Source organism: Coffea arabica, chromosome 2e (assembly GCF_036785885.1).
Source record: "Coffea arabica cultivar ET-39 chromosome 2e, Coffea Arabica ET-39 HiFi, whole genome shotgun sequence".
Classification (NCBI taxonomy): domain Eukaryota; kingdom Viridiplantae; phylum Streptophyta; class Magnoliopsida; order Gentianales; family Rubiaceae; genus Coffea; species Coffea arabica.
Window position 1 is genome coordinate 28,032,872 of NC_092313.1, and position 21,602 is coordinate 28,054,473.

Consider the following 21,602-nt stretch of genomic DNA (forward strand, 5'->3'; position numbering starts at 1 on the left):
TACATTGGATCTTCCTGCAAATGATGTATAATTCATGAACTATAATCTTATTAAGATTTGTTGGCCTCCTGAAATAAGTCTTCACTTCTTTTGTTTACAAACAGGTGTGACTATGATCATAGTTCAGTTGCTTTTTGTGTGCGGAAAATCATTCTTTTGCCAGCAGAAACCATCTGAGTTTTAATCAACATCTGAGTTGGATAACAGTTGATTATGCGTTTTTTGGGGGTCCATGCGATTAAAAACACTGAGATGGCCAAGACATATCCAATATTTTTGTCAAAATAATTTAAAAGTTTCCTTAAAATCATTGGTTAAGAATGGTATCTTATCATCTCTTAGTTCAGGGTTTAATGAATCAAAGAGCCACGAGACTAATCAAGGTGTCGTTAAATGTTCGTATCCTTTTTTCAGAATGCTCAGCTTCAATGCATATGTGGTGCAAATTATTTTATGCTGGTAGATTGGGAGTATACCTATCTGATCTGTGTGTATATATAATGAACCTTTGGTGCAGAATCGTGATGTAAGAAGAAAACCACATGGAAAAAAAAATTGATTTGTTTCTTTTTCATTTCGGGGGTTCTTGGGACGAGGTGAGTAAAAGACAATATGAAAGAACCATCTAAAGCTACCAAAAACTGGTAAAATAAGAATAGAATATAAGTTTCTATTAGAGGTGAAGATGAAGCGTGCCCACGTACCAAGACGATACATAGAATACAAGAAGTATTGTCTGCTTGCTTGCTCTTGTTCTTTTGCAGTAAAGTGAAAATGAAAGTTAATGGAACTAATCTAATCTCAATCATCACCTTCGTCAAAGTCAGAGTCATCTGGAACGTCATCATTTTCAGAATCACTCAAGACATATTTTGCTTTACCACGATTACCGCCCCTCTGTGGTCTGGCTCTTGGAACCACAACTTGAGCTGATTCTTCTGTGCTCCCAGAAGCATTAGAAGCAGGGCTCTCCTGTCCCTCACTTTCAGGTGATATCTTGTCATTCTCCTGCTGGCTAAGCCTTTCCAGCACAGAGCCACTCTTCTTGTTGAATGGTGATGGCCTCATTCTCCTGACTTTTTTCTCAGGTGAAATCTTAGAAACATCAGCAGGCTTTAGAACTTCTGTAATCAGCTTCTGCCCAACAAGTTGAGAAGTTTTATTGGCCTGACCTCTTTTCTTTGGTGCTGCAGCAGGCTTAGCTGCTTTAGAATTGGCTGTTTTTTTCCTTCCTTTCTCTTTTGGAGCTGCCTCTACCTCCAGTTCAAAGTCTTCATCATCACTGATTTCAATCTGATCATCATCACCATCAGAAATCTCTGTGACACTTACCAAAGGCTTCTTTGTAGTAGCTCTTTTGCTGGGTTCTCTTTTTGGAATTTCAGTTTCCATGGCTGTAGACAGAACGTACCCATCCAATATAAGATGTCAACAGCAAATAACTAACGTCACTTAGGCTTCGAAACTATTACATTTTTATGGGGGCAAAAATGACCATGGAACAATGAACATGACAGGGTCAAAATATTCTGCAGGAGCAAATTTATGAAACAAGCGAAACAGTATACATGAACTTACTCTCGGACTGATCAGGGGAAGAAGACCCAAGGTTATAGGCTGCTAGTCTATCTTTTAGTGCAAGCACTTCATCATCATCTTCATCATCTTCATCCCTCAATACAGAAGAAGTTTTTCCCTGCCATGAGTCATGGAAAATGTAAGTAAAATATCAACTAATGTCAGAAACTAAGAAACATGTCTTTTATAACATTCACACCTTTCTAGCAGGAGCTTTCTTTGGACCAGCTTTGCCTTTTGGCTTGGCTACCTCAACTACATTATCTGGGAAAAATCAGAAACTCTCAGCTTGAGATGCATGTTACTAACTGAATGCAAAGCTAACAACTACCACTAAACATGAAAACTCACTTGTTTCCAAAGCTGAACTAGATGAAATTTCCATTGGTTCAGTTGTAGGCTCTGTGTTGCTAGCCTTTCTATTATACTTCCGTGGATTTTTTGGAGCTTGACGGGTAGGCTTAGGACCATCATCTTTCATTGCCTTCCTCCTCATCTCTTTTCTTGCTGCCTCTGCCTGGGCATCACTTATATCTTGTTCCTGAATCCAGTGACACAAAATGAGAAAAGAGAACAGGGAAATAGAAGCAACAGCTGGAAGAGGTGACAGGCTATTCTATCATACATCAAGTTGGCTCTCAAGAGCATCAAGGTCCTTCGTCCACAGAGATTTTGGAGTAGCCTTTCTCAAATCATCAACCTCCCCCTTGAGCTTGTCTCTATCAGCACAGAGCTCCTGGACCTTCTCAAGAGTCAAGGATCCAATTGCCATTGATAACAAGTACTCGTAATCACTTGCCCGAACTCCTTTGCTGGTAGCCACTTCAGAACTCTCTTCAGTTTCTTCAGCATCCTCGATTGACCCAGCAACAGCTGCTTCCACACTCTTCTTTTTGGGAAAGGGGGTGAAACCTTTTTCTTTCAGTTCAAGGAAAAGATCGGCTCTTTTTCTGTTGCTCACTATAATACTGCCTTCTACAACTGCTAGGATAAACCTGACCTTGTTATCAAGTTTCAAATGCTCTAGTTGAAGATTGTCCAACAGAACTTTCTGCATACAATTATAAAATTACTGTCACAAACTAGCAAAAAACAGTCAACCAGACCTTGTGCACGGATGCATTTGGTTAATCAAATGCGCCAAACTTACCTTTCTTTTCTCATAAAACTCAAGCCTTAAATGGAAGAACTCCCCTAAAACTGCAAAGCAAAATTTTCTTGAGTGAGAATTAGGGCAACAGAACATGTTACATCAACAGAACATGTTATAGGGCAGGAATTAGTATTTTGTTGGTTGCAAATTACATACTTTGTTCTGGGTTATCAAATTTCTTGATAATGCCCTGTGAGTCAAAGAGGTGCATGTTGCTTGTGCTAATTGTTGTGGTTAGCTTGAATTTCTTCAACAAACCCTCATGCTTGGCCATGAGTAAATTCTCCTCGGACATGATTATTTCCAGATATACTGTAGTATCATCTGTATGGTCCCTGAATTCCTGTAAAAGGAATTCCACTGATAAGTACAATTCACATTCAACATTCACCCAATCAGTTAAAGAAAAAATTAAAACAAACCTTGATGAATGGATCCTTGACTTTTTCATTGCCCATCATAATCGATTCAAGGAACTCCTTGTAATCCTGAGTCCACTTCCTAATTGGCAGCTCAGTGACACGAATTGTTGTTTCATCGACTTCCTCTACAACTCCACTGACAGTATAGCTAGCTCCAGCTTCCTTGGTTGCTGTTTTCTCAATGGTTCCTCTAAATCCTCTATACCAAGGCTCCATGGGTTCCATTGGCTCATTATTCAGCAAACGCCTAATGTTAGCAATAATGTCCCTCGGATTGTAATTTGGAATATAGGAACTCCATCCTGTACCAATTCCTTCACTTCCATTAACCAGAACCATTGGGATAATGGGCATGTACCTGTAGCAAAAAGGAATAAACTATTCATAGTTAGCTAGCCATATCTTTACAACAAAAATAGCATCTGTAGCACAAAGAATCATACTTACCAAGTAGGTTCAATGGATTGACCATCTTCATTCAGATAATCTAGGAGGACATCATCATCTTTTGGGAACAGGGATCGTGTGATAGGTGAAAGTCTAGTATATATATACCTAGCACTTGCATGATCTTTCCCACCCTGCGAGTGGGTATACCATTGTATCAGATGGAGTCCACTTTGATGAGACAGTTAAATCTTTTATGAAGAAAGATTATTCCTGTTGTATTACCTGATTACGTGTACCAAATTGGCCATTTGGTTGAAGAAGATTAATGTTGTTGCTGCCCACAAAATCCTGAGCCATACCGATGATGGAACTTGCCAGACTCTGCTCACCATGATGGTAAGCTGAGTGTTCAGACACGTAACCGGAGAACTGGGCTATTTTTAATTCCTTGACAAAGTTCCTCTTGAAAGAACAGAAAAGAATCTTTCGTTGGCCTGGCTTCAGGCCATCAACCATTGATGGAATTGACCTCTGAAGATCCGCCATGGAAAACAATATGAGCTCCTTGTTAACGAAGTCACTGTACTTGATTAGCTTTTCTTTCTGATCCAGGTAAGTGCCAGGCTGCAAGGAAGAAAAAGTTTGGCATCATGCAGTTACAAGTAACAATGTTCTTACCTTGTGATCACAGTTGTGAAACTTAATAAAACATCTCCAATGCAAACCTCATACTGCCGAAGCCAATTCTTCCTTGCTTCAATCTTCTTCTTACTGAAGGCAAGTTCTATTGCTTCCCCATCATTATCATCCACCCAGATGAAGTCTTTCTTGTGCTTCCCGAGATCTTTGAAGTACTCTTTTCCTTCTTTGGATGTGCTTGTCCCCAACCCCTGCCATGATATGGGACGAATATTATGGCAACTATGCATTTATAGGACCTAAATCTATACAGCTCATCTTGATCACACAAACCTTATAATACTTTATGGACCAACCAGTTGCATTGCCGCTCAAACTTTCCTTCCATGATTCATATTCAGGCATTGTATAAAATGACAATGCCCTCCCATTCTTATGAGTAGCCTGCAGTACAGGAAGTTCAAACTTCAACATGTTATGGACTGTCTTTCAATATTCTCATGGATATGGATATAAACTACTGCACAATCAAACAGCATGAACCTTCACTATAGGCGTGATGAACTCCACTAAGAAAGACGGAATTTTCAGCAATGACGGCCAAAATGAGTGAATGAAATTAATCAGCAGTCCCTTGATGTGTGAACCGTCATGATCCTGCTCAAGGACAGATCTAAAAATGTTGATCCTTCACTCATCATCAAAAGCAAAACTGGAAGTTTGAGAAACAACAAGAGAGAGAAGAGACCTGATCTGTCATAATCATCAGGTGGCCATATCTCAGAGACTTAACACTATCATACACTTTTCCATGCTGGAGACCAAGAATTTGCTTGATATACTGAATTTCAGCATTATCCATGATTTGCTTGTGGCTGGCTTCCCTTACATTCAGCAGTTTACCTCTCAATGGAAAAACACCATAGAAGTTTCTCCCAACAACTGAAATTCCGGCCATCTGCACAGCATACAATGTCCTTTTTTATATTCTCTGGATAAAATAAACCAACTCAAACATGGTGAGAGTCAAGAACATAGTAACTTACAGCAAGAGCCTTTGCTGAATCCCCTTCTGTCAAAATCAAGGTGCATCTATCAGAATTCTTCCCACCAGCATCATTAGCATCTTCCAGCTTAGTTATCCCAGTAATCCTCTGTCTTTTTGCTCCATCAGTTTTCTTAAGGTCTTTGCTTTGCTTGAAGTCTGCCCAAGAAAGGAGGTTCTCTACCACTCCAGACTTGGCCACTGCCAACGAATTAATCAGTGAACATGACTAAGTACACTTGTAAGAGCTAAGTAATTTCAATAACAACACAAACTTAATAAGGACCAAATACTCACCTTTCTTGAGGAACTCTTGCGAAAGTTCACATTTAGAACCAAAACTGCTTTGTCGCAGTGTCAGTGTTTCCTTTGTTTGAGAATCAAAAGCAGGGTTGTCAATAAGAGCATTGACGAATACCCATAAATGATTTTTGACAGAATGAGCCTTGAGATTGGCATTCTTGTTCTTCTTGTTTACAATACCAATTATATGGTTCGTTATCTGGTTGGTAACATAATCAACATGAGTCCCACCTTTGATAGTTGCAATTCCATTGACAAAGCTGACCTGAAAAAAGCTTCAGAATAGTAAGTTGGACAGCAAATTTGGCACGAAACTTATGCGACATGTACTGAATCAATCATCTTCCTATACCTGTTGAAACTGCCCTTCACTTAGACTTGCACATACCTCCCACCGCTCATTAACTTTCTCCACAATCCTGTAATATTTGTTTAACCAGTCATTGCAAAAACTGATATTGATATTAAGACAAAAATCTACTTTTGAAGAAAAATAAGAACCTTGGGAGTGGATCTGGTCTGGTCTTTGCAGCAGATTGTAGATAGAGATCGCAATAGTCAGAGAATGATTTGACAGGAACTCGCTGACCATTTAATTCAACCTTCACTGTCTTTCCTAGGCATCCTGCCAGATCAACCACTCTCTTTTTCATCAAAGCAAGAACGTCATCCTCTAAATGGGTCATGTTAAACTTTGCCAAGTCAGGCTTAAAAGTAACCTTGGTCCAGTTCTCGCTCTCTTTGCACTTAGATATAATGGGTTGAGATTTATTCCCCATGTTATTAGAGAAAACCTTGATACAAACAAGATATAATACTCATCAGTTCACACAAGAAACACTTAGTGAAAGCTAAAACTTGTGGAGCTTCAATCTACATTTACTTTTCACAATGAGGAAAAAAAATGAAAAGCAGAAAAGTTAATCAAAAGAATATTTCAATATAGAAAAAAGGGCATAACCTAAATTAAGCTAAACGCTAGGTAAGCAAACAAAAACCAGTACCTTGCCTGGTAAACAAGGAGCCTCTTGACCCAGATATACGTCCCAGGACATTATATTGATATTATATCACAGTCTAATTAAATTCCAGTTGCAAATGAAATACAAAAGAGAAGAATTCTTTCACGAATTCAATATCAAGAACAAACAAGAAAATAGCTGGAATATAGGAAGTGTGGACTCATAAACTGTTAGAAAAACACTCTGACTAACTATGCGTGCATATCCAACACATCAATGTTACAACTTGTTAAAAGCCCATGTGCATTCCAATCAACCAGGTCCGGGAAATCCGAAGAAAACTTAAGCTCAAACCATCTGGCAACTAAAGTGAACATGCTAATGATATTACACCTGCTACTATTTGCAAACAAAGCACGACCAACATCCACAGTCCTTAAATCGAAATTCCAAAAAAAAACCCCTCAGAGCTAACGATGAAGATTTAAGGAGCATACGACACAGGATTCCCTCAATTGGATGGGGAAAATACTCTATATAATTTAGGACATCCAACACAAGAAACGGAAATGCAAAAATTATCTACACTCATACATACGCAAAACCTCAAAATATTGGAAGAGAGACGAAATGGATAGGTTAGCATCAAGGAAAAAAAATGTCAACATCAACTTGATTTAAAAAACAACAGAGAGAGAACTTAATCACTAAGTAACACCCAACAATATCAAGTAACCTTCAGAGAGAAAGATAATCCAAACAAAGGATCAAAAGAAAGAAACACTTAAATATTATGAACGTAGGAAAATTTATCATCATTAATACAAAAAGACCCCAAAATCAAATCCAATCAAGAAAATGTCATTTTATCGTCATCCGAAAAAACCAGTCTATTAATTGTTGGCATTTTCATATGATACCTCCAAAAAAAATCAAGTTTCGGCTATAAAGTAATAATCAATCAGAAAATCCTAAAAACGAAATTAAAAACAACAAAATCCATAAAATATCCGGGACGCAGAAAAATTCCCATACGCAAGGTAAAAGAACCATAAATAAAATTATACCTAGGGAATCAAAACACTAATCAAGAAAACCCTTAACCCTAATTTCATCAGCATCCAAGACAAATCAGACCCACATCACAATGACGAAAGAAACCATTTCCATGTATACGAGAAATTATGGAAGTAACAAATGTATACCTGCTTATACTTCTTCTGCCTCTTGCCATCAGCAGTCTCGATAACAAATTCGGTTGAAAAGATATTCGTGAGCTTAGCTCCATACCCATTTCTCCCACCAGTAGTCTTCTTCACAGTATCATCATAGTTGCTACTCGTCAACAAGTGCCCAAAAATCAATTCGGGTACATAAACCCCTTCTTCCTGATGAACCTCGACTGGAACCCCATCCCCATTATTATAAACGCTAATAAAATTCTCCTCCACATTAATAACAACCTTAACTGAGTCCATCTTGGGGTCTCTCTGCTTGTTATCAGCCGCATTGACGAGAATTTCGTCAAAGATTTTGTAAAGACCGGGGACATAGGAGATCTGGCGGTGAACCATGGCGTCGTTTTCAAAAACCCATAGAGTTTGGGAGTGTTTTTCGATGGATCCGATGTAGGTATCGGGACGAAGGAGGATGTGTTCGAGCTGGGACTTTTTCTGGTAGGTTTCCTCGATGGTTTTTCCGGTGGGCAAGACAATGTTGGCATTGTTGCTTGATTGGAGAGGGAGCTTTGCTGTTTTTGAGTTTGCCATTGTTGTTGCTAGGGCTTCTTTCCAGAGAGACGAAGACACAGAGATGGTGTCTGTGAGGGGAGAAATGGAAGGGGAAAGTCAGGGGAGATTTGGGCATATAGGAAAAGGAGGGGCATGTGGAGAGTTAACGGTCGACTGAGATTTTGAAATTTGAATTTTGAAATGGTGTTGGGAAATGGAGGGATGCTTTTCTGTTTTCCAGGGGCGCGTGTATGCGGCTTGGGCTTGGGCTTGGGCTTTGGTTTTGGGGAGGAAGAAGGAATGGAAGAAAGGAACAATTGCCCATCTTTAATAGTAGTCAGAGTTTGGGGGTCCTAATCACAATAACAAGTAAATTTGTACGGCTTAGAATAAATTAAATAGCATTCTGGATTGAAACATTAAAACTGCAAAAATAGTGCATAAAAATTAGAGTAAATCTTATATACATTGCTAGAGTATATATACACTATCACGGATGGATGTACGACTCATATGCAAAATTTGAATTTCAAATTCAAATTCAGATTATATGTCATGCATCCAATAGTGAAAGTGTATATATTATCAGCGTACAGAAGATTAATTCTAACAATTATATGCGTGGAAAATGGTAATCAATATAAAACTGATTTTTAGTGTGAATAATAAACTCAAAACAAAAAAAAATTGTTCAAAGAAAATAAAAAATTTGTGTGTGGATTTGATAAAATGAAATGCAAAGAATTTACTTTGACTGTGTTTGGATATCTATTATTTGGAGTATTATTTGATAAAATATTCTAGATAATGGAAAAATGTCTCAGATAACAAAAAAATGTTTGGACAACTTTAGTGACAATTCTTCACTTGAGACCGTCCTCATTGCCAGGTTGGACCACGTGGATACATTACTTTAGTCGATATGAGGACAGATAAAAGAATTGGCCAGCTTTCTCATGCAGACGTACTTTAGCTTCATGCAGCTCAGTGACCCGTAATTTGCCTTGACGAATGCCAGGGTTCTAAACACTGGGGCAAAGCGGAGGCAGTCCAAGTTTCATGCAACTGAGAAGTTAGGCACTCAAAGCAACTACTTCCTAAAGGAACATGAGGCAACTAAGCCATTCGTGTAAACCTCCATTCCCTTTTGCTGCGGACCAGTTTGATAACTCAGACGATGCATACAATTAGAAGAGCAGTTCTTTCTTCGTCCCTTTGTGTTAAAATCTCCATCTACGTAGGCGCTGGACTGAGATTTGGCGATGGGGCTACTATGGACACAGACCACCAAGGGGTTGGAAGTATCCGTTAACGGGTGTGATGTTGGAGCTCTTGACATCTCAGGTTTATTATGAAAAAACCGCAGACCATAAGATGATGTAAACCTGGGAATATAAGAGCAGATATTGCAAAATAGGGAGGAGAAAACAATGCATGCAGTCATTAAATTCTTGGAGCAGGAGGCAAGCAGTTTGAGAGAAATGAAACATTCAACACACAATACAAACTTATAATTACATTACACAAGCTGGAGATGTCGTCTCTATCTTTTACTAGCCAACATTTCCACCTTGAAGCTAATACGGCAGCTTGAACTAAGTACAACAAAACATACACCTCCCTAAATTTGGCCGAGGATTATATGCATCCTCTTCCACATTAAACCTATTAAGTTGCACAACTTTCCATAGATTCAGGGTGGCGTTTATTAGTTGGCCATTGCGAAGTTCCAACGTCTACTGCCTTCGCCTGCGTGAACTAGCATGCATTTGATTAGCCATTTCTTCTCTCATTGCTTTCCAAGCTGCTATCTCATGTGGGGGCACAGCCAATGGTTGTATATTCGGGTATGGATTACCGCCAGCTTCGGCTTGTACTTGTATGTCCTCTTGTTCATATTGCAGGAAGTGATCATCCGAGGGTTGAGTTTCCCTTAAGAAATTGTGCAATGCACAACATGCAATGACTACATTGATTTGTGTTTGCATATAGGAATATGGGACAGGTCCCTTCAAATAGGCAAATCGTTGTTTCAAGACACCAAAAGATCGCTCAACTACATTGCGAAGTTGGGAGTGACGGGTATTAAATAGCTCCTTCGGTCCTTGGCCTCGGCCACATCCTTGCCCAACACGTGAAACACGTCCTCCTTTAAATGGTTCTAAGAATCCCGGCATCATCTTGTATGCCGCATCCACCAAGTAGTACTTGCCTAAACACAAAGAAATTGACTAGCTAAGCTTCTGAGTTGGCATATTGAAAATGGTGAAAACTTTAAGGGAGGGCTAAGAAATTCTCATAATTGGGATGTCCACAATAATTTCGACTGCTGAGGCTTAAGAAAGAAATGAAAGTGGAATACTTTGGATATCTATTTTCGTGGCTGACAAGGATAGGACACGTGTACGACTCTTTAAAAAAATCAACGATGCTTCACATATTTGAGAATCTCTTTCGCTTGGTAGCAACCCTGTGCAGAAACTCAAAGGTAAACTCTTTCTATTGTAAACTTAAAAAACCTGCCACTAGCCATACCAAAACTGAGACCTGTTATTCCATTTTAGTTTGATATGAGAACAGGCACTACGGTTGAAAAGTATAAAAAGCTAGAGGTGCTACTACAAGAAGACGGGTTTGTATTCTTTAGTCCATTTGCCATTCTTTTTTACTTTCCACCTATTACTGGAAGCACGTCTAAGAATTTATTCAATGCACAATAATAAATTAGCGAGCAGTTAAGGCTTCTGCAGGATGCCACTTATAAGTACTGTATGGACATCAAACACACGTAGATAAATGTTTGTTTGGCCCAACCAGAAATAAACACAAGTTGTCGAACCTGGGGGTGGAATTGGGAAGTCAGTGTGCATTCGAAGTGCACTTTCAAAGACCCGAGCATCGTGTGCGCTTCCCTCCCATCCGGCATAGACATACACAAAGCGCATGTCATGGTCACATACAGCTAAAACATTCTGAGATTGGGTTCCATGTCTATTAGTGTAGGCCATTTGCTCATTTGTGGGCACCGAAGCAGGGATATGAGTGCCATCCATAGCGCCAATAGCATCCTGCATTTTGTTCGAGCAAATGAAATAGTCATTGACATGTAGATAAGGGTGATTGTGAAACCTTCAATTAAGAAAGAAGACAGTGGCTATTACGAACTTCTAAAGCAGCAGTTTGGTAAATATAAGCACCATAAGCATGACTTGGTTCTGTCTATTAGTGTGAAAGCAATATATGTAAATGTTTGCATGAAAATAGCCAGCTTTTTCGGAAAAATAAATGTTTGAGGAGGTATCCCAACATTAACCTTAAACCAAGGATAATACTTGGTGCTATATCGTATTTTTGGATGCACGTCATTTGTTTGTCTTGGTCGAATAATCCTTTGCGCAAATCTACACAGTCCCAACAACACTTCCGCTACATTTCTGTGAATGGTTTCAGTGGAGTGTTGAAATCTCTCCGCCACTACTCGAGTACGCGTGCTATGGCTCAACATGACTAGAGTCATAGCCAGTGATTCCTCAATAGACACATGCTTGTGCGGATTTTGCGGCACGTAGTTATTTTGAACCAAAATGTCACAAAGTCTCATGAAATTATCAACCGTTATTCGACAATTCTCCAATATTCGAAGCGGGTGACCAAGGATTAGCTCTTGCACCCACTTCCAACCAGGCATATCTCCAGTTCGGCAGGGTACTTTGATAAGAGGACCATCATATTGTTCAGCTTCAGGTGCAAATAGCAAAATTGCTGCGCCATTGAGAATTGCCTCATCATCATTCTCAGAGCTAGTGCCATACGAAGTTGAGAAGTTTGGGATGAAGTTTGCCATGTAGGAACAGGACAAATGTTGCTTACGGTTTCGCGAATGGGAAAGCAGGGAAAAAAAAACAAGGACTTACTAGTGGAAGAGAGATATACCAAGTTTTGGAAAGCTGGTGATAACGAGATGGTTGGTGGATGTCTGATTTTAAAGGGCGAGAATGGACATGAATTTGAAAAAAAACTGATGTAACCAAGGTAATTGGGATGCACATGGGATCATAGTTGTCTGTACCAACACCCGTGAAGTTATTCTCTTACAAGTCCCCTTTTTTAAAGATGTATAAGGCCCCGTGAAATGACAAAATGATCTTTAAAAGCTCACCTTTTGATAAGAGTAAAGACTTGCAAGAATGGAACTATTCTTGACAGTGTACACTTTAAACACTCTCAGAATATCTCATCTTTTCATATCAAAAGATCATACATATCGGGTACGTTGGACTTATTCTCTTTATATGCACAAGATTCGGGTTTCACACATTATTGTCCTTAGAAGTTCCATTGATGTAATCATCCAAGCATATGTTTATGTCACATAAAGGCAGAGCAATTATTATTATTTTTTTTTGAACCAGAGAGTATGCAACTCTCGAGCGTTTTGAAAAATATGCTATCTAATAAAACAAAAATAACATCTAAGCTTTTTCATAAGGAACCAAGTGAGCCTGTGCTTCATCTGCTCAGAAACGTGGGGAGGCAATAAAATCAATTTTGTCAGGATTTGTGTTGTTGTTTCCATGCCCATTGGGTTGACGTTTGCAAATGTCTCAGTTCCATAATGGCTGCACCGAATGTCACGTTTGAGTCTTCCAAAATAATTAGGAAGTGGAGACTATTCACATAGTGGAGAACGTGAGGCTCCCAATTCCCATTTCTTTAGAGGGCCCCTGATGAAGTTTTTACCGTAATGAATAAACCCCTGTCTTACACATAAACTTCCACTAAATTAATAAAAGTATGCAGGCTGTAATTAAAGAATAAACAGAGAGTATCCCGAGCATGATTGGATCGAGTCAATGAAATATTCAAGATAAAAGGCTGTTGTTCGTAAAATAGCAAAGACTTACCAAAAACAGCCATGACAAACCCATAAGCTCAAACAAAACAGCATACAAAGACAGCCATGACAGCAAGGGAACCAGAACCCATGATTGCAAAGGGAAGTGTCTCCTTTGATCCATGTGGATAAATCTGTGGAGCTATATAAACATAATACTTGTTACATTCAAACATGGAGACAGAATTTCAATTGACCTTAACAACCCAAATTAACAGCCCGTAAATTGATGAAATTAGCACATGCAAATCAATCCAGGTTCAACAACACTCATACAAGTTGATGCCACTTTCAAACCAACATATTTAACAAACTTGCATAGTTAAATGATAGAAATTTTACACCAAATTACTTAGACGTGGGAGCATAAACAACACCTATCAAAATACTAAGCCAAGCATTTTGGGTCATAGCAAACCCAATCAAAATCTGGTATTTGACAACCATGAATGGCCATAGCATTAAACAAGAACTTACTAGCCGATAACGAAAATTTATAAAAGTCATTCAACAAATAGTAAACAAGAAATACGGGCAGCCAATAAACACCTCAACTTCACTTCCCCTCCATCTTCGGGATGATGAACATTTCAATCCATGTTAACTGCTCATCCCTACTGAAGCTAAGAAACAGAGCTCTAAACTCTTCATCCAGCAACTCCTTCAACAAGAACATATGCAGCCGCTTCTCCAATCCCAAGCTCTCGACAGCTTTTTTGGCAGCAGCTATGGAATATTTCTCTCTGGACTCTTTTTCATTTGCCGCAATACAAGAGAATCTGTTGAAATTGCTAAGCGCTTCTTGGTAGTTTTCAGACCCCGACCGTCGAGACTTCGCACCTCTAGATCCATCCTTCTCAGAGCTATAAGCACCACTGGAAATTGGACGTTTGCCAGGATTTCTTGGAACAGGGCTGTCTTCATCGTCTGATGAAAGGAAGTGATGTGGAGGGTCAATAACAGAGCTTGAAGCCACTCCTTTCCCTTTGATGTCACTACTGTCCCCCCTACGTCTCCTTACTCGGGGAGGCACATATTGTGGGGAGGGCTGTGCCGAGGACTGAGCTCGACTGCCAGTGGCGTGTTTGCCACCCATAACCGCATCCCATTGCATCACCAAATCAGCACTATTTGGGTGTTGGAACTCCAAATAGTGCTTGTTTATCTATTTGTATGAAGAAGCTAAGTTAGATGCGCATTCTATGTCCAGCAGGTAGTGCAAAATGTATAAGACAGAGCAGGAATTGAAGTACAAGAAACAAAAATAATTCAGATGTCTCCAATTCTTCCAACTTTGAATTCTGTATACATAATCAATATGATTACATTGACCCGTACTTTGTTTTAGTCTCAGACGAAACAATTAGATAGTAAGCTGTTTCACCCTAGTAGAGACGCACTGTTCTGTAATACTATCAGAACTAAAGCAACAGCAAAAAGCCTGTAACAGCGAAAAAGTCTTTTTCCTACTATCGCTTTCAAAAGCCTACTTTAAAAAGAGCTAATGACAGATAACATGTGTTCTTCCATTCTCACTGGGTCATAAGGAATTGGCATGTATGTAACCAAGGTAATTGAGAAGACTAATTATGTAAACGAAAGTCTGTAACTACTGCAGAACCTCAGTGATAAAGAAATACAATGGAACATGCATACAATGGTCAGAAATAACCTGGTACAAATAAGCCCACTGATCAGCTCCAGCTTGGAAGCATTTATGCTCGGCGTCCCACCCTATCCCAGTCTCAGGTTTGGCTGAATCTCCCCGGAGATGAGTGAACAACCTCCATTTCTCCACCATGCGATAGTATTTGGATTGGCATTGGCTTGCAGTGCAACCGAGCCCACACTCTTGGGTCAAGTAGTTAGCCAATGCAGTGAAGTTAGCCAACGTGCTACGAGTTGCCTCCCATTTTCCATTCTGCTGCCACTCCACGTACGTGCGGACATAAAGATCCTCCTCCCAGGGCAGCCAATATTTTTTCTCAGACATCTATGAAAAAACCAATAAGCACATCAGTCTTTTATAAATATGTTGTATGCACAATAGCAGATGAAATAAAACGGCATAGAAAATGGATATCTTACGTCAAAGTAGTTTTGTAGGGCCTCGTGAAAATCGTTAGAGCCACAAGAGGAATGGGCAGTGACAGAAGAACTAGGGCTGCAAGGGGATTCTGTAACACAATCCAACAATAAGTAAGAAAGGTTCTACACATTTGGATTAGAGTATTGGTGCCAAATATAGTGGTATGGTAGGGGGAAGACTCACCGACGCCTGAACTCTGAATATTTGAATTGCTCACGGGCATGAAAACTTCCTATAGATCACACATACATTAGCACATCTTGGGTGGTTATGGGGAAAAAATTGACACAAAACATGGGTAGCAGGATGCCCATAAGTTCTTCATCAGACAATAACGAAGTTTAGAATGCTATCCAAATGCAAATACGTTAAGAATGAGGGAGTCCCATAAATTACTGACACAGTTGAACCAATTGATGAACATCTTCACCTATGAGTTTTGTATTTCTAACTGTAAAGCATATTCTGTATTCTATGCCTAAGTCTAAAAAATGACTGTCGTAGGCAAATTGTTTTGACATCTCAGCATAACTTTAAACAGCAATGCAGATCAACTAGACCGGCGGCTTGAAAAATTGAAGCATCAGGGTAGATAAGAAAGTAATTCTCTAGAAAAATTACACAACCGTGAACATCAATTGATGATTCTTCAACTGTAATTAAACGCATATTTGGGAATAATGCCAGTCACGGAACCCTAATTTAACATTCATGCGATTCATCAAATACGCAGCAACTTGAAAGAAATGGGAGAAATTTTAACAAGGACCTACCGAAATCAAACATGATAGAAATTTGACCAACCAATTAGATAAGTCTAAAAAAGAAATTACCGACCGTTGTATGGCAGCTTAACGGCGTATTACAAGGGCAAGAAACCTGGGAAGATAAGAGCACTTACCTCTTTCCTTTCCAATGCGCTGCACTTGCAATCGATCGATGAAAGGTGAGCCGAATCACATACTACCGCGCTCCAATCGTGGAGGCGCTTCTGTAATTGCATATCGAAACCTTTGCTTCACAGATTTATAGAACGACACGCTGTCCCAACCTCCCACGCGAAATGAAATTTGCTATCACTTCATGGCAGAGGAATCAATTCCTTCGGCCGCTTGGTAGTTGTAGACTCAGTCTTCCTGATAGTTTCCAATTGCCTTTATGATGTAGTCGTTGAATGGGTTGGATGATGAAGTAATTGCTCAGCGAAAGAGCTGCTCGGCCGAATAAGTTCTCTGACGACGGCTTTGATGGAGCAGCTTTCCCTTTGCTTTACTCAGACGGAAGGTGCAACGGTACAAAATTTGTAACTGTAAGCAAGTGAAACACAGTTGAAGTGGAGGGCCCCTGTCGGTCAAGACTTGTTAACTCCGAATGGGTATGCCAGGTATATGTCCACGTGGGCCTACAGTTCATGCATCAACTAGATTTAGTTTTGACCATAATCAACATGTTGGAACATACGAGATGGAATGTACATGTATATTATTCTGATCTACTCTTTGTTATCCAAACACCAATTTGACATATTTTTTGGAATAAGGCAAAAAATGCCAATCCAAACACCCTCTTTGTGTTTTGGAACATGTTTTCCACGACTCATTGCAAATTTATGGATTAGCTCATCATCATATGTAGGAAAAAGCAACATGGGAAGGTTGTGATCCGTGTGAATTTGATTTAAGTAAAGTCTTGAAAGTAGGGTTAATTTCACTATCCACCCTTTTAACTATATTGGAATTTTTATTTTGGTCTCTAAACTTTGAAATGAAATACTTCAGTGCCTAAAGTATGAAATCTATCCCACTTAACTAAAATCTTTCACACTTTAATTTCTAAATATAAAATCTTTTATGCTTTAGTCCCTAAAATGGGACATGTTTTATGCTTAAATGGGACAATTGAAGGTGCAATATGAAATTATCCTTTAGAAGTAAGGTCTGTACCCATGGATCCACCAACCATTCTTGGTCGTGTCAGAAATTTTGATTTCATGCCCTTACAAGAATAGAAAAAGCCAATTGCTAAAGTAGCCCAGTTCGCAAGATTGACCCATTAGTGTCATGGTATCATTCCCATTCAGCCGCACATTTCCCGACTTTGGCATTTTTTAGCTTTGTCACCGACAATTCCTTTGCGTGTTTTTTCCAAGCACAAACCCAAAATGACACTGTTTATCACTATTCCTTTTAGGAATGATGAGGGTTGCTATCAATCAAGTCGAATTCGAATAGTGTACAATCCTTAAGCTTAAGTTTGTTAAACTCTTTAAAGTTAAGGTCGAGTGAGCTCAAGTTCTTTAAAGTTGAGCTCGAACTTAATTCACCTTACTTGAATTTGAGCTCGAACTCGTCCAAATTTAAGGGTGACAATTTCTGGCACGACACGATAATACGACTCGAACACGATCTGAAATTAACAGGTTTTAACATGACTCGAACTTTAGTGGATCGTTATTGGGTTAACCTATTAGTGATACGAATGTAAGTAGGTTGGGTTGGTTTAACTCGCAGGTTGACGCCCTAGCTTGGTAAACTGCTTACTTTATGATAATAATTAAACATTATAGATGCCATTTTGAGTATGTAATACAAACTAACAACGATCAAAGTTGGCTTGAAGATTTCAATTAAAAGTTTTAAAATCTCACAAGTTTATATCTTATCGTATATGGAACTATATAATCATGCTTCTAAAATGTTGATTAATTGTATCCTATTTTTTAAAGAGTTTTTGGAGAAAAATTACTTTAGCAATATTTTAGGATATGATATATGCAAGATAAAAGGTCATTAAGAAATGTGTAGAAGAAATATTCACAGAAAATGAAAAAAAAATGAAAAAAAGAATTAGCAATCCAAATAAGGCCAAATTTGTAACTTACATTATGCTTGGAGAGCTTCATTATCTATTATTTTATGAATTTTTTAAAAAACTGTAAATTTTGTGTTGACTATATATTTCAAAAAATTTATCATTTATCTTAACAATAGCAACATTGAATCGATTATATAATCAAATCGGTTAAAATAAGTAATCAAAATGGTAGACTGTTTTTAGGATAGATTAGTAGGTAGATTTGGCAAAATAATGCATCAAATTCTTTTAATCATATAAAATATTTAATGCGTTATGTGGGTCGGCTTGGATCAACCTGTCAACAAACATATTATGATACAACACAACACAAAAGTCTAATGGATTGGATTAGGATTGAGATTTTCTAACATGAACATGATATTGATATTATACGATAAGTACATGACACGATCCATTACCACCCCCTATCCAAATTGAACTCAGTCGAGTTTAATCAAATTCAATTGAGTTTTTAAGCTCGTTTTTCAAGCTTAATAAGGCTTGACTAGAAATCGAATTTTGTTTTTTTTTTCCTTTTTTACTCGAACACTATTCAATTACCTTATCAAATAACTCAAATTCAACTTGTACTCAATCAACGTGGAGTTCGAGTTGAACTTTTGATTAAGCTATTCATGAGTACCAATCAAATGGTTTAGTTAATTTACACCTAGGAATGACTAAAATCTACAGGGCCTGTTTGGATGACTTTTTTTTTGCTTATCTTTAAAAAATCAAAATTTGTTTAAAAAACCATCTATAATGGTAGTACTTTAAAACACTCACATGTTTTTTTTTAAAATAAAAAATCAAAGAAAAAATAAATTAAATAAGGTATTAGTGTCAAAGTGGCAAAGGTTGGTGTGGGTGGCGAAAGTTACCAGTTGTGGGTCAGATTTAGACGATCACTAATATTTTTTTAAAAAATGATTAGAGTAAGTTACAATAAAATTTTAGATAAACACCTAAAAAAAATATAAACCATCCAATCAGATCCTTAATTGATTGTGACATCGGCAAATGTCAAGGAAATATCTATTTTAATTCGGAATACATATTCAAGAAGACTTGAGAGAAAGATTACCAGTTGATCCACATAAAATTTTGAGATATTACAACTTAGGAGGGTTTTTTTCCTTTCTTGTTTTTAGATGTTGGCTTTTGTATTTTTTTTGTTCCGGTTTGAAAACGTTCAAAAAAGTATTTAAACCAAAAATACGAGTTAAAAACTGTGAGATATTTAAGACCATTCCACTGCGAAGTTAAAATACAACAATTAATTTGATTCATTTGAAGTCAATAACCATGAAAAAGAATTAGCTTGCACATGTCACTCTCATGTTTGAGACTAGACAATTTTTCTGAAATTTGTCCCATTGTGAACAAAAATCATACTATGAGCTGATTTTAGCCCCATGGAGATGAAAATGAAAGATGTTTTATTTTGGTTTTATAAAATCAAGAAATTCTATGTCAAACAAAATGGTTTGACAATCTTGCAGCCATCGGGTGATCAGAAAGCACATGCGTGTCACATTGTGAAAGGATCCCGCAAACAATAGAGCATCTCAATGACCTCAACCATATAAACTAGATAATATTAAGTTTCTAAACCTTTTTTTTTTTTGTTTTTTTTTGTCACCTGTGATTCCACCTCAGACAATGGTAGCTCGAGTATATCTCTCACGAATGTATATATAATCCCAAACAAATTCAGCACCAAGAAAAATCCAACCATTGTTGTTCGTTAGTTCTTCTTAGTTCATAGGTCATAACCTCAAAAATATTGGGAAAAAAAAACATGACTACTTCTTCGTCTTTCTTCTCTTCTTCAATTCTTAACATTCCCATCTCTAAAACCAATTCTCTCATCATCCCATCTCCCAGAATCCCATCTTTAGACAACCCTTTTGCCAGGATCAAATTCCCTTCAAGAAATTGTACAGCACCCATCAAATGTTCCTCAGATTCCAGTTCTACTACAGTAGTTGAGGCTGCAGAGACATCCTCCAATTCAGTAAAATCGTCAAATTCAGACAGCAAGGATAGTGTTGATGGTGTTTATGATGAAAAAGCAGCTGAAGCACAAGGGAAATTTGGGGCCAGAGTTAGGGTAAAAGTTCCATTGAAAGTTTACCATGTTCCGAAAGTTCCGGAGACTGATTTAAATGGGAGAATTGGGTTCTTGAAGCAGTATGTTGCAGTGCATAAGGGCAAGAAAATTTCTGCTAATTTGCCGTATAAAGTGGAGTTTGTGGAGGAGCACGTTGAGGGGAAAAAGGGGCCGGTCAAGTTCTTTGCACATTTGAAAGAGGATGAGTTTGAGTATCTTGACTGATTTAAGTATTTTCTGCTGCTTGAATTGTTTCTTCGTCTTCTTTTCTTTTTGGGTCGAGCATAATCCTGCCACTTGAATATGTAGACTAACTTTTTGTACACGTGCTGTTTTATGTATTGTTGTAGATAATATATTTCTGAGCAATTTATGCAGCCTAAAGAAGAAGATATTGCCTAGTTTCATGGATACCAATCAGAATTTTTCTACTGCTGCAGATAAGAAATTTACACTCGAGCATATTTAGTTATTTTCCAGTCTAAAGAAAAAGAGAATAGCTGATATGGATTTAGATCAAAACTATTTGCACTGTTGTAGGTAGTTTATTCTTGAGCATTATAGTTGCTGTATGCAGTTTAAAGAAGAAGAATTCCTTAATTGGATCTATTTTAGATGGAATGGTTCTGTACTGCTGCAGATAGTTTACTCTTGAGCTTTTCATGTACAAGATTGAGTCCAAAGAAGAAGATGTCACATAATTAAATGAGTTTAGGTCAAAACTTTGAGTCAATTTAGTGTGGATTTTGGGAGGGTGTTTAGGGATGTCACATATCTTGACTTCAGCACCTAGCACTTCCCTTTTGCTTGAAGTTTGTAAAGACTCAATTTTTTTTTCATCTCCTGTCTGATTGCCAGTAGTCACAGTTGACGACTTGTTAAAAATTGGAGGTAATGCCCTTTGGGGGACCGAGGTTAGCGAAGAACAAATGGCAGAAGAGCATGATGTCAACAAATAAAAACCAAAGGATTGGAACCAAGAATCTATGTGATTTCAGTAGATTCAGATGTAGTATTCTTCTTTTCCAACAAAATTGCAAGCATCATTAGTGCCATTAAACTTCTCCATGGTTCTTCGAAGCATTCATTCTTCATTATTTTAATGACAAAGTACTTAGTGTAGACTGTCCTGTTTTGTCCTATAAAGCTTTTTCCTAAAATACCATTTGTTTCTGAATATGCTTATTTGGCTTAAGTTCGTTTGCTCCTCACCCCCCCCCCCCCAAGCTTTGCTCAATGCTTACAGTGTCTCCTTAATCTATTAATCACATGAATCTACTTCCATTTTTTTTCTTAATCGTCTCCTAAATTAGTGCATTTTGTTGGCGAACCCACTGCCTTCTTACTGTTGAAGTTGTAGAAAATGCAGCTATAGTGTCCACAAGAAGCGCATTGATAGTTGAAAGTTCGAAGGTTTCATCCTAAAAT

The 21,602-nt window shown here is 38.1% G+C and overlaps 4 protein-coding genes across 5 annotated transcripts; 1 reads left to right on the plus strand and 3 right to left on the minus strand.

Annotated features, from left to right (window-relative positions):
• Nucleotides 1-642: 642 nt before the first annotated feature.
• LOC113732268 (DNA topoisomerase 2) lies at nt 643-8,341 on the minus strand. 2 transcript variants are annotated; one of them, XM_027257950.2, is made up of 19 exons: nt 7,698-8,341; nt 6,032-6,324; nt 5,883-5,949; nt 5,525-5,795; nt 5,229-5,428; nt 4,931-5,140; nt 4,726-4,839; nt 4,516-4,626; nt 4,269-4,433; nt 3,826-4,167; nt 3,601-3,734; nt 3,154-3,511; nt 2,888-3,074; nt 2,729-2,778; nt 2,204-2,629; nt 1,930-2,119; nt 1,778-1,842; nt 1,579-1,696; nt 643-1,394 (listed from the first exon to the last, which is right to left on the minus strand). In XM_027257950.2, exons 1-19 carry the CDS (start codon nt 8,259-8,261, stop codon nt 802-804), a joined length of 4,458 nt encoding a protein of 1,485 aa, XP_027113751.1. In that variant the 5' UTR covers nt 8,262-8,341; the 3' UTR covers nt 643-801. The 2 variants fall into 2 exon arrangements, with proteins under 2 accessions (XP_027113751.1, XP_071936363.1); XM_072080262.1 differs by lacking the exon at nt 7,698-8,341 and adding an exon at nt 6,535-6,936.
• A 1,617-nt stretch (nt 8,342-9,958) lies between these two features.
• On the minus strand, nt 9,959-12,066 carry LOC113728886 (uncharacterized). The gene is made up of 4 exons (XM_027253244.2): nt 11,536-12,066; nt 11,388-11,441; nt 11,062-11,290; nt 9,959-10,434 (listed from the first exon to the last, which is right to left on the minus strand). Exons 1-4 carry the CDS (start codon nt 12,064-12,066, stop codon nt 9,959-9,961), a joined length of 1,290 nt encoding a protein of 429 aa, XP_027109045.2.
• Nucleotides 12,067-13,399: 1,333 nt separating this feature from the next.
• On the minus strand, nt 13,400-16,486 carry LOC140036958 (uncharacterized). The gene is made up of 5 exons (XM_072080263.1): nt 16,107-16,486; nt 15,389-15,437; nt 15,205-15,293; nt 14,789-15,109; nt 13,400-14,281 (listed from the first exon to the last, which is right to left on the minus strand). Exons 1-5 carry the CDS (start codon nt 16,206-16,208, stop codon nt 13,673-13,675), a joined length of 1,170 nt encoding a protein of 389 aa, XP_071936364.1. The 5' UTR covers nt 16,209-16,486; the 3' UTR covers nt 13,400-13,672.
• Nucleotides 16,487-19,711: 3,225 nt separating this feature from the next.
• LOC113732269 (ferredoxin-thioredoxin reductase, variable chain) lies at nt 19,712-20,575 on the plus strand. The gene has a single exon (XM_027257951.2). It carries the CDS (start codon nt 19,863-19,865, stop codon nt 20,397-20,399), a length of 537 nt encoding a protein of 178 aa, XP_027113752.1. The 5' UTR covers nt 19,712-19,862; the 3' UTR covers nt 20,400-20,575.
• Nucleotides 20,576-21,602: the final 1,027 nt, after the last annotated feature.

What these genes read in the sequence shown, in the direction of transcription:
- LOC113732269 (XM_027257951.2), top strand. Translation starts at nt 19,863, where the DNA reads ATGACTACTTCTTCGTCTTTCTTCTCTTCTTCAATTCTTAACATTCCC.
- LOC113732268 (XM_027257950.2), bottom strand. Translation starts at nt 8,261, where the DNA reads ATGGCAAACTCAAAAACAGCAAAGCTCCCTCTCCAATCAAGCAACAAT. An exon ending in AGACCAGATCCACTCCCAAG is followed by an intron (nt 5,950 to 6,031) that starts GTTCTTATTTTT and finishes CAAATATTACAG; the next exon opens with GATTGTGGAGAAAGTTAATG. An exon ending in TCAAGGATCCATTCATCAAG is followed by an intron (nt 3,075 to 3,153) that starts GTTTGTTTTAAT and finishes TTCCTTTTACAG; the next exon opens with GAATTCAGGGACCATACAGA.
- LOC140036958 (XM_072080263.1), bottom strand. Translation starts at nt 16,208, where the DNA reads ATGCAATTACAGAAGCGCCTCCACGATTGGAGCGCGGTAGTATGTGAT. An exon ending in TATTCAGAGTTCAGGCGTCG is followed by an intron (nt 15,294 to 15,388) that starts GTGAGTCTTCCC and finishes ATTGTGTTACAG; the next exon opens with AATCCCCTTGCAGCCCTAGT. An exon ending in AGTGGGCTTATTTGTACCAG is followed by an intron (nt 14,282 to 14,788) that starts GTTATTTCTGAC and finishes TCATACAAATAG; the next exon opens with ATAAACAAGCACTATTTGGA.
- LOC113728886 (XM_027253244.2), bottom strand. Translation starts at nt 12,066, where the DNA reads ATGGCAAACTTCATCCCAAACTTCTCAACTTCGTATGGCACTAGCTCT. An exon ending in ACCAAACTGCTGCTTTAGAA is followed by an intron (nt 11,291 to 11,387) that starts GTTCGTAATAGC and finishes AACAAAATGCAG; the next exon opens with GATGCTATTGGCGCTATGGA. An exon ending in CTTCCCAATTCCACCCCCAG is followed by an intron (nt 10,435 to 11,061) that starts GTTCGACAACTT and finishes CTTTGTGTTTAG; the next exon opens with GCAAGTACTACTTGGTGGAT.